The sequence below is a fragment of the Amblyomma mixtum genome, chromosome 3 (genome assembly GCF_055824585.1).
Source record: "Amblyomma mixtum isolate Tamu chromosome 3, ASM5582458v1, whole genome shotgun sequence".
Taxonomy (NCBI): domain Eukaryota; kingdom Metazoa; phylum Arthropoda; class Arachnida; order Ixodida; family Ixodidae; genus Amblyomma; species Amblyomma mixtum.
The window spans coordinates 187,155,612-187,167,271 of NC_143014.1; the positions used below are offsets into that span (position 1 = coordinate 187,155,612).

Consider the following 11,660-nt stretch of genomic DNA (forward strand, 5'->3'; position numbering starts at 1 on the left):
CGCCGTGCTACGGTCATGAACGGCTTCTCGGCCTCGTACTTAGAGGTTCGAGTCAGGTGGGCGGATGAGGGTTGGAAAGTTGGCTGGGATAAGGTGGCCGCAGCTGGCACAGGACAGGATTGACTGGAGGAATTTGGGAGAGGCCTTGGTCCTGCAGTCGACGTAGTTAGAGTGATGATGATGCTGGAAGAGGCGCTTAATTGTTATCGCGTCCCACGGCCATCCCATGCATGTAGAAAAGTGCCCTCACTCCTTTACATCCACAAACCTTAGTGGTACTTTCACAGCATTACCCAATAGTGGCGTCTGACACAGTGACGTCACCGGCAGCGATAGACTGCATAGACAACCTGCAACGCAGTTTTCCGTGTAGACAGCAGCGCCATAGCATCGTGACCTTTCGCCTCGGAACCAAAACTTCAAATTATTATTAGTTAATTTACTTAATTGCCTATTAATCGAGCTCCATCACGCGCATTATTTCTGAATTGCTCACGCTGTTTAAAATAAAAACCTGTTAATATTATAAAATACTACCGTATAAACTATAAACTTCTCATGCAGATATACACGCCCTCGTTTCCTTTACTCCCGTAGAAGACATGCCCAAAAATATCACCATTGTCTCTGTTTGCAAGCTCCGTTGCGCAGCGTTCCCGCTACCCTTGTGACCGAGCTCAATCCAGAGCATTACCGGTTGCGCAACGACACCCTCAACAGTCGCTGTAATACATGTTGTGCGGTAGTGTAAAACGTAATGCAAATAGATGTCTGGACAGAGAAAATAGCAGCGTTGTTTTTTCTGTCCCCTTGTTACTCAAAAGATCAATAACGCAACCTCCGACCTAACCCACGACAAGATTGGAATTGCGACGCGGGCTCTTTGAGGTTACACAGCATAGCCCCGCTATCTCTTTCCTGCACGCTCCGTCTTCGTTGACGCTGTTTCACTCTGCAGTGATCTAAGGGCAGTTAATTAACTCGAGATAACGTGTACAAAGCAACCAGGGAACTGTGCAGCGGCAGCTACACCATTTTTTCATAACCTGCTCTGCAATATACCGGCACGACATGTTAATCTTCAAGAAAAAAGCAGACGTTTCCATCCCGGTTTACATTATTCCAATATGATTCCGCCTCGTTTTAAATTTCATTTCATTCAAGCATACCGGCAAGAATATAACCGCAGTACTTCAATAAATATCATCCCAGTTCATCACAATCCATAGGTTTTGTGCGCACAAAAAAAAACGCGTTTCTAATCAAATATTTGAAATATTGCTAGGTTTTTTGAGCATGTGAGATAGTTTCCAGGATATTTTTCACTTGAAGAATTCGATACATTGCTGTTCACTGCGCGTGCAGGGTCTAGAAGCGTGACTGCGTTGCCATGGTGCGTATCTACATCCGCGAATACACCTTGACGACCGACGGATGGCTCAACGTCCTGGAGGTGGTGAGTGGCAACAAACATTCCCATTGGCTCCGTGGAGTTTGTCGCTGACGTCGGTAGTGCTATCGTGAGAACACCACTATATCAGGCGAAACTGAGAGAAGCCGATGCGTTGTTCTTTCATAGCTAACGCTGCGCGCGCACCCCGCACGTGCTCGACAAATGGCTTCCAGCCAGACACAAAACGCATGTTCACAGTCAATGCACACTCTGTCAAGAACGCTGTAGAGCAGATCTGTAGATCAACTCATAAGGAACTGCACAGCGTCCTAACGAGGGAGACAGATTACTCGACACATACCACATGACAATATGAGCCTCCTAGCAATTAAGATGCATTCTAGCACCGCAACGCAGCGCTCCATTGCAACGTACGGTATTCAGAGCGTCCTCCTCCGAGTACTGCTCTACAGGTAGACTGACCTAAGCTATGACAACACAATTAAATCATGCAGTTCGAGAAGGAAGCAAAGCAACGTGCAAGACAGAACACTAGGACATTAAAAGACAAGAATCTGCTTCTGATCCCGAACCCCCCCCCCGTCTTCTCTGCGATTTCACAAACAGCGGCCAAGAGCAATCCCTCCTCTTGGAACGAAGTCCTTATTCATCCATTCATCTTCCCCGCTTGTTAGTAAGCTTTTATACGTCAGACAATCGGTACACATCGTCGGGATATCCATTTACAGCTAGCAATGGGTGAGCGAAGAGAAGAAAAAGGCAAGACAAACCAATTTGCTCGTAATTTATTTATTCAATGCTGCAGCTTCCACAGCCCAAGCAGGAGGACAAAACACTGCGAAATTCAATTTTCTTGGCTGTCAAAATTACAAGAATCTTACCTGACGCAGCTTGTTTCATTCGTGCAAGTTAAATGCGGTGAAGAGGGCGAGGTTCCGAAAGCGAAGTCATGCTGGAGATAATAAAACCAAATGGCTAAAAGAAATGTCATCGCTTTGTTAAGGAGTACAGGCCCAAAATTTCGAACGCAAACAAACGATATCGCTTGTTTCTTGGGCGTAAGGAGATACTTCCTAGCAAGTTTCAGTCGCAGACGTTGAATGGAACGTAATTTGTCATAATTTTGAATGTTGTCCGAGCCGCCGCAGTGGCTCAGAGGTTATGGCGCTCGGCTGCTGACCCGAAAGACGCGGGTTCGATCTCGGCTGCGGCGGTCGAATTCCGATGGAGGCGAAATTCTAGAGACCCGTGTACTGTCGGATGTCAGTGCACGTTGAAGAACCGCAGGTGGTCGAAATTTCCGGAACCCTTCACTACGCCGTCCCTCATAGCTTGAGTCGCTTTGGAACGTTAAGCCCCATAAACCAAACCAATGTTGTCCGAGGTGCCACTCGGCATTTCCACCCGCATCCACTGACGTCACGGTGCACTTGCCCCAAGTATTGTGACGTCACCAAACTCGGTGGTTGTTCACAGGAACAACCAGTGCTTGCCGGGGACGCCAACGTCATCACGAATGTGGTAGTCCACATTGACCGGTCGACCGTGACGTCAAGGTGCACTTCAGTGCTTGCGCCGACCGAGGCCTAAACTTCCGGTACAAAATCGTTAGTAATTATTAACGCTGTCCACTGGTGTTTTAACTCATTTTAATTAATACTAGGCCTCTTTAATAGACCTTAATAGGCCTCTTTCAAGGCAAAAAAAAAAACGGACAACCATAACATCATGTCTGTGCCCCTTTAAGAAAATTGCCTGTCAAACGAGGTAATTTTTGTTAAATGATCTCGAAACAAACAAAACGAAGAAGGCTGACAGAAATCCTGCTTGATGCAGCCTCTGACGCGAATGATTGTATGAGCTGGACCTTTAGTGAGCTTTGTTTTGTATGGTTCACGCCTGTGCGTCTATTTGCATAATGAAATATTTGAGGAAGAATCTCCTCTCGGCTCCTGAGTGCATTGTCAGGTCAGCGGACACTAGCGGGACTACCACCACCACTAGGGGAAACTATGACCTCGTCTTGAGTTGCGCTTTGTAGCGTTACAGCGCAACGCTGTGCGCTGCAACGAAGAAACGAGACTCAATATTGTGCCTGAAGACTACTTCCGCTTTTGAATCAGCATCCTGTTCCGACAGCTCAGCGCGCGCCCTGCCCCGCCTCGTAAACTATGCTCCCACAAGCTACAACATGCTATGGGTCATTTTGTTAAGCGCTGTTGTACTTCACTTGAGAAAAAACAGAACACAGGAAAACACGGGTTTTACGTGTGTTTTCTTCTTGTATTTTTGCGTGCATTGGGCAAATTTTCTTAAAATGACGCTGTTCCCCAACAGCGACGCTACTAATCATCATGCAAGATGGTCTCTTTTACCCTTCACGAATTCTTATCCTTAAACCCCCGAGAGGCAAATCGGTGCGATCCGTGGAAATGAATTGTGCAGCAAGGCGGACATTATGTGCCTCATATGGATCAATAATTACAAAATTAATTAACCGAAATTATCTAATGAACTTTTTCATTTTTTATTTTGGCCGTCAGCATCGAGGGTGAGACCTGTTTTTAAATTTTCTTAATCAGCAATTTGTTTCGAAATATGTAGTCAAAAATACGCAATTTAAAGCCCGTTGAGGTGGCTTTTTCGCATTGCATATTTACAGAATAGAATCTCTCCCACTTCTTATGCACCAAATACAGGCGCAGTTGGCGCATTCGATGATACAGAATAAGTTAACTTGATTTCGCCTACAATATTTAGCGCAAACACGCCATTTTATGATTAGGTAATGCGGGAAAGCCAACCTAACAAGCTTTCAATCGGGTATTGTTAAAGTTTAATATTTCGAAACGCATTGCCGATTAAGAAAACTTAAAAATAGGGCTTTTCTTCAATGTCCATGGCAATAAATTTCTCAATATAGCCTAGCCCTCTGAAAGTTTGAGTACAGAAGTTTATTTGTTCATTTAAGTTCATTAATCGTCTAATTATTTATCCGTATGAGGTCCAAAATGTCCACTTTGCTGTACAATCCAGCTCAATGGAAGGCACCAACGTATCTCGCAGAGCTTTTAAAATAAAAGTGTAAAATTTTTACAAAGTCACCCTGTATATCGATATTCATATAAGTTGGTAATGACGTCACGGATAACTGCGCTGAGCGCCGGAGGTAAGATGGGCCACAACAAAGACGAATGAAACATACGCACCTGGACGCGCAAATCTGTGAGCTTATACATAGCCTAAAAATTCCGCAAGTCTAGCTTGTGCACGCAATGAGAATATGCATGAATGCGCTTAATATTCCTGTAAGTACCCGCTATTCTATACGCAGCGCTTTACGCACACTGCCGGACAAATTACCGAGAAAAAAAAACGCGGTTTTGAGCCCTACCAAAGTACATTTTGATCTTGAGCGCCACCCCACCATCTTGGGGATCCGTAAGTTAGAAGAAAATAAGAAATATTTTATTAATTTTATCTTCTCTTTTTTTATTTCAAAATCTTTTGTGACAAATTCATTGTGCAGAGCATGTTTTTGCAAACTCTTTTCAGTAGGAGGCCCCGCGGTAGAAACTGGGAACACAGTCTTCTATGATTAAAAACAACAGAGTGCCAGTGGCGGATTTATGGGTCGTTCTTGAAGAGAGTGATTTGGGGGGGAAGGGGCGGGTAGGGGGGGTCTATTTGACCATATACCTCTTGGACCTTTTCTGTCGAACAAATGGGGCTCAGTATAGTATAAATTGTGGGACGAGTGAGAGGACGACCCCCTCCCCCCATAAATCCGGCCCTGCAGAGCGCTCAAACAATCTGAGGTAACGTACCAGCGGTAATTAGAAAACAACAAGCAACAAAGGCAAAATGAACGCACAGCTGTACCTTGTCCAATGGAGGGAATAACGAAATGGCACAATATTAACAGTAGATGTAGAACAGCACCTTGCCTCTCCTCATGAGCGCACACTATAGGCGGCCTCTGAGCGCTTTCAATTCATCGTCGTTGAACACGGTGCTAATGCGATATTTGCTGGAACTTCGCTCTTCTGTCCAGATTGTCAGCGTACGTGATGTGTTTGGGCGCAGATAGTGGGCACCTTCCTGTGGGTGACGTACGGCACTCTTGGCGCGACCACAGCCAGCGAGCAATTCCTGTACGGCTGCGCGTGCGCATTCACCGCCAACGGGTGCGTGTTCCTCTGCTCGTCCATGCTGAGCCTCCACACGGCGCTCATGTTGCCCAAGTTATTTTACGTGAGTGTGCCCATCGAATACTCTTCCTCAGAGCCGGCCGCTCGGCTCGTATCCTGGCCGATGTCTGGCGCTCTCCTTTAGAATACTGCGTTGTAGGTTGTATTGACGCCCTTGAAACAATAAGAATGCAGCGCTTTTGTTTTTCACGAGGTAACTTCTTTTTTAACGCTAGTAATGGTGTGGTTTGGTTTGGTTTGGTTTGGTTTGGTTTGGTTTGGTTTATGGGGTTTAACGTCCCAAAGCGACTAAGGCTATGAGAGACGCCGTAGTGGAGGGCTCCGGAAATTTCGACCACCTGGGGTTCTTTAACGTGCACTGACATCGCACAGCACACGGGCCTCTAGAATTTCTCCTCCAAAGAAATGCAACCGCCGCGGCCGGGATCGAACCCGCGTCTTTCGGGTCAGCAGCCGAGCACCATAATCTAGTAATCGTTACAAATTGTTGTCTGAACAAATTGTGTGTGAAATCCCAATACCAGTGAAAATTAACTTCTAATTTTCTGCGAACTCATTCTTTTCGTGAGTGATTACTTCATGCACAAGTGCAGGGGATTGAAATCAAATAGGTGTAAAACAGTGTGGCCAGCTTGTGTCACGAATGTGCGGGGCGGCTTAGCTTTGCTTCCATTGGTGGTTCTGATCTTTGCTCAACTTCTAAACAGGCTAGTTTTGCACTCCGTGGGCTTAGAAATGTTCTCTCTTGGATGGACTATTATTTATCGGCCACTCCTAAATATAGTTTGAAAGGAGAAAAGCGTTAAAAACCGAGACGCTGGTGCATTGTCAGTTGGCCACGCTATCGCGATTCTCTAACGCTAAACCCTCTGAGTTTTGTTCCGGGGTTAATACACTGTTTCTGTCCATCACACTGCTTCTAACACGTGCGTGCCCTTTTCCTCGCCTTTCAGTACACCATGTTCCAATTAATAGCTGCCGGTTGTTACATTTGCGGCGGAGTCGGCAGCGTTGGCAACGCCTCGGTCATCGACGGGGTGAGTGACACTCCATTGCGTTGACGAGCGTGAGTGTCAGACGTGCATGCGGTTACCGATGGTTGTGCCACTGGTTTGTGGTTTGTGCTTGGCACGACCGGTCGTGGTGCTTGGATGCGCGTTAGTATTGGCAGGTTGCTTGAACTGCGGAAATCTAACCACTTGATTCTGCAAACAATCAGCGGTGATTCACTTTCATTTGAAAAAACACCTACGTACCCGGGTGCTGTATTGTAGTGCGGTGCGGTGTGGTGTGTGTGTGGTGTTGTGCGGTGTGTGGTGCGGTGTGAGTTGAGTTTAACTGAGTTGAGTTGAAGTTGCTGCAAGCTACAGGTTGGATTAGCTTTGCGAATTCTGCCAGCAATTGCTCCACCGTAGCGGCACTTCAGTGTTAAATAAGCCCCACAAACCAGGCACATACCTTAGTTAAAGAAATGAGAGCGCAAAACGGGGACACGGACGAGGAAGGGAACAGGACGAGCGCTGCACTTTCAACAGTATTTATTCAGGGAAGAATGTTTAAATAGCCTTTGCTCTTATCCATGCTCTTGATCGCAGACAATCGCCTCTCACAGATACGCATCAAGAAACAGCATTTCACTGTGGCGAAGAACAACTGACGTGTCACTAATACAACTATCACCTCGCTTCTTGATATAGAAGGCTTCCACAAGCTCACGTTCAGTCCTATCTCGGCTTTTCAATAGCACTTTGCAATCATATAGTCGAGGCTTGCAGGCTACACGCTTCTCTTTCTTTAACGAATATGCACCAACAAGCCCAGTTTCAAGTACTTCTTACACATACCTTAGACCTGGCTGATCTACTGCGCTATACACACAATCACCCATAGTAGTCAACAGTCAACTCCTGCTGTCACCATCTGGAGTCCAGATCGTAGTTCTTGAGGAACTTTAAAAGAAGGCGTCAAGCCTCCTTTCTACATGACTGTTTTCCGCGCTGGTACACACCGTCCTGAAGGGAACTGTGAGGGGGCTCCTGTATTCTTGTGGGAACCGAACAACACACACCTTTCCGCGCTGTACACTGGACAACACATAAGATAATGTTCTATACCCCCACGCACGCCACATGTGGAACATAGCGGAGAAGAAGCCAGGCACGTCTTATGCATCCACGCAGGGGTACGAGCAGAGCCCGTTCGAATGCGATGCTTGGGACCTTTTTAGTTCCTTGGTGACAGATGGCTTGTTGGGTGAACTCTACAGGGTACTGAGCACCTTTTCTCTGAAGAGTCTCTTGGCATCTTCAGGGACTTTTCTGGATGGATTACCTGACAGCGCTTCATAGGCGAGGCTGTCCGCCACCTCTCTGCCTATGACACCTATGTACAGGGCACTCATTGGACACGAATAGAGAACCCTCTGCTGTACAGATTATGCCCCCTGCGTAGAGAGCTAAGAGACAAGGCATCAGTAGGAGCCTGCGCTCTAACCTTTGAAGGGCGGATTTGGAATCCATCAGTATCCCAACAGGTGGAGTCAGACAAGACCCTAGCTTCCGTAAAGCCACCTCAGCGACAGCGCTTTCTGCTGTTGCTAAGGGCATGACTTCAGTAAAGCGTACAGACCAAGCTATATTCAAAGATTCAAAGAAGGAATATGAAAAGCCGCTGCGCTAGCTCCTGCGACCTTTTCCACAAAACCATCTGTGAAAATTTGAAGATGGCGGGCATACTCTGTTTCTAAATGTTCAAGTACGAGCGATAGGGTTGCCGCCAAATGAGAACTGCGCGTAGCGCGCGCGTGAGGAATAGCGACCGTACAGTTGATGCTCGTAGACGACCAGTGTGGTTTCAACCGCTTGCTTTGTGTTCAAACATCATGGCCTAGGGAACTAAAAATATCAAGTGCTAAGTAAGCTAGGAGCTAAGATCTCTTTCGGAGCCGCTGCAAAAGAGCTCGCCAAACTACCGTCTCTCCAAGACGGCCAAGTTGCATTAGTAACCGTTGTGAAGCGATAAGGCCAAGAGGTTTCGATAGTGACTCATGAAGAACTGCATTGTTCGCTGCGGCCTGCGGAACTCCAAGGGCTCTTCAGGGCCTTTCTGCTCGAAATTTTTAGACGTTCGAGCTGTTATACCGAGGGAGAAATGAAAAGCAGTTGGAACATTATGCGACTAATCACCAGTGCTTCGTGAAGTCTGACCATTGAGGAGGGGTGGTTTCCTCATAGCTCACTTGCGATTATACGGATCCCATTAAGACGCGAAGATAGAGATCAGACAATCGAGTCCACAGTTCGTTGCCACTGTAGACGGTAGTCAATAATTACGCCCAAAAAGCTCGTGTGACTGAATTGACGAATGCAAGAGTGACCAAGTTCTATCTTGCACAGCGCATTGCGTCTCGCTATATCTGGAAACAGGACGAAGCCGTATTTTTCCATTGATAGAGACTATCCTACACCTTGAAGGTAATCTTGTACCGAAAGTAGGGCCTGACGAGCTATCCAGGCTAATCGCTTGTGTTGGCAGCCAGTTAACCAAAGACAAATGTCGCCTGCATATATCGACTTACGCACATGCCCACAATTTTTCGGCTGGTAATCGGAAAGGCAAGTCACTGCAACGTTAAACAGTGAGGGGGAAAGAATGCTTCCCTGAGGCACACTTCGCGACGCAGCCTTTTCGGTGCTTATGGTACTCCCTAACCGCACTCGAATTGGTGTGAGCCCGTGCGAGGCATGCGTGCGTGCGTGCGTGCGTGCGTGCGTGCGTGCATGCATACTGTCTACCATTTCAAATCAGAACACATTTAGCTGCTTGTCACTGAAATCTAAGGCAACATGAATTCAAGTTTTTCGCTGTAGATGTGGAGAAAGCAGTTTCAACAGGCAGCTTCAATGGTCGGTTAGCTTAATTCACCTGTATTCCTGCAGAGGGCGATGAGCCGTTACGATGGCTTGCAAAGCTGCACCTTGTCTGTCTGGTCCTCTGTAGATGCCTCTAATGCAATGCTTTCTTTTCTTATGCAGGTCGCCGCTATTGTCTGCGGAGGCTTCCATTTTGTGCACTTCGTGTACTCGCTCATAAAGAACTGAGAGCAGGCCGCGTTGCTGACTGCTCAACCGCGTGTTTACTTCCTCCATGTTTTGTTTGATATGAACAGTAATACACCAGAAATTGCCTTCATCCGATGTGCCCGGAGCACGTTTTGAGATGAAAAAAATAATACTTAACTTTGCTGTCGCGTTTACTTTAACTCTATGGAATGTCAAAACCTGTAAAAGAATACCGATAGTGCATAGATGGAAGCAGCAGGTCCAGCGACAATATGGCCAGAAGAGGGAATAATGTCATTTTGGTTCGAATTTCTACGATCAGCATAAAAACATTGCTAGGACGGCGTGAAGATCTCGCTCGCATTTGTCTTTTATTTTCTTGCGACGTTCAATAAAAATTGCAGTTGTCTTGTGTAGCGTGGGCGTGTATCCATCCATACACATGCATTTAACTCGGAGGCGTGAGCTTTCGACTACAGTGTTCCTACGCTGCGCCTTCACAGCGAGTAATTCTATCGTTGGCATGCCTGCGTCCAAGCTTTAATGATCGCCTCCAGCGAATACCCCTTCCAGTAAGCGATAACGCGCTGTACAGACCCAGTTTATGGGGCTTACTTTGGATCCATACAACGTGCTTGGAGTCCGTACGTACTGGATGTTTGCCTCTGTAGAAGTGCGATTGTTGCTGCTGGTGATTAAAACTGTGGACTCAGCACTTCTCCATGCACGAACCTCCGCTCCAAGCTATCCTAACTATGCGCAAGCGCAAATTGGATAGTCTTGACAGCCCAACCGCGTACAACTGTTTTCTCGTGCACTTGGAAAAAAAAATTACCTGTCATTCAACCCGGCTGCAGCTAGCAAGACGAGCGAAAACTCTTTTAAGCTAAGCACACGAAGGTAAGCACACGCCACACGCTTTTATATAGCGAACGGCGTGTCACGCGATTTCCGGCAGTTACGAGGGCGCCATCGGCTCCGCATTCGCAGCTGTGGCGAGGCGCAGTGCGTCACGTGATTCGATAGTTGCGAGGTGAGCGAGTGCCGTCAGTTCAACACGCGCAGCTGTGGCGAGGCGTGGCGAGTCACGTGGCATGACGTCAGAGCCAAGTCACCGCTCCTCCTGGTTTGAAGGTCAAATTTCATAGCCACATCACCTTCAGCTTTGTATGGGAGGAGTAGAGCTTTCGCTCTAAAAAATATGTTCAAATCTGTTCCCCGAATTCCCCGAAGGCATTGCAGGATGTTATGCGTGTCACCGGCTCGACCCGCGTAATGTATTTGCTTACTGCGCTAAAGGCCGATTCACATGACGGTCCGTTCGCCCGCGGCCCGCGCATCACGTGTTCATACGCCACAGAAAACTGGCCTGCGATCCGAAGACGTGAAGCGGACGTGACGGACCAAAGGAGCAGACGACGCGCTGGGTGTACCACAGTTGCCAGATTATTTTAAAGTGTTTGGCAAGGCTGGTCGAACTGGTTTTTCCTCCCGACCTATGACTGTGCGATTGAATGAAAAAAAAAATTACGAGGAACTTTAGCGGCTAAAGTGGTGAAAGGCGAAAGCTTTAGTGCTGCATTCTGCTACGCGACTGTTCACTTCACATTCTGTTGGTGCATTAATTAACTGCCAATTAATGACGCTTAATCTTTGCCTTTAGGACTGGATTGCGACAGCGTGTTGTAGCGCTGCCAGGGAGTCCACGAAACGCCACCACCCGTTCGGCGCGATGCGTTGCCCTTTGAACGCAACGCTTTTTGAGGAAAGGAAATGACGCAGTAATTCTCTGTCATCTCGGTGGACACCTGAACCGCACCTACAGGAAGGGAGGAAGTGGAGTGAAAGAAGAAAGAGGAAGAGGGGCCTTAATGAAGAAAATGAAAATTGTATTTTAGGAAAGGAAATTACGCAGTAACTGTCTCACATATCTCGGTGGACACGAGTCGAAAATTGTATTTGAGAAAAGGAAAT

At 47.1% G+C, this 11,660-nt stretch overlaps 1 protein-coding gene across 1 annotated transcript; it reads left to right on the forward strand.

Annotated features, from left to right (window-relative positions):
- Positions 1 to 1,390: 1,390 nt before the first annotated feature.
- Positions 1,391 to 9,725, forward strand: LOC149353002 (uncharacterized). The gene is made up of 4 exons (XM_089577263.1): positions 1,391 to 1,456; positions 5,501 to 5,668; positions 6,579 to 6,662; positions 9,660 to 9,725. Exons 1-4 carry the CDS (start codon positions 1,391 to 1,393, stop codon positions 9,723 to 9,725), a joined length of 384 nt encoding a protein of 127 aa, XP_089433389.1.
- The last annotated feature ends 1,935 nt before the right edge of the window (positions 9,726 to 11,660 follow it).

What these genes read in the sequence shown, in the direction of transcription:
- LOC149353002 (XM_089577263.1), top strand. Translation starts at nt 1,391, where the DNA reads ATGGTGCGTATCTACATCCGCGAATACACCTTGACGACCGACGGATGG. An exon ending in GGCTCAACGTCCTGGAGGTG is followed by an intron (nt 1,457 to 5,500) that starts GTGAGTGGCAAC and finishes GTTTGGGCGCAG; the next exon opens with ATAGTGGGCACCTTCCTGTG. An exon ending in TGTTGCCCAAGTTATTTTAC is followed by an intron (nt 5,669 to 6,578) that starts GTGAGTGTGCCC and finishes CTCGCCTTTCAG; the next exon opens with TACACCATGTTCCAATTAAT.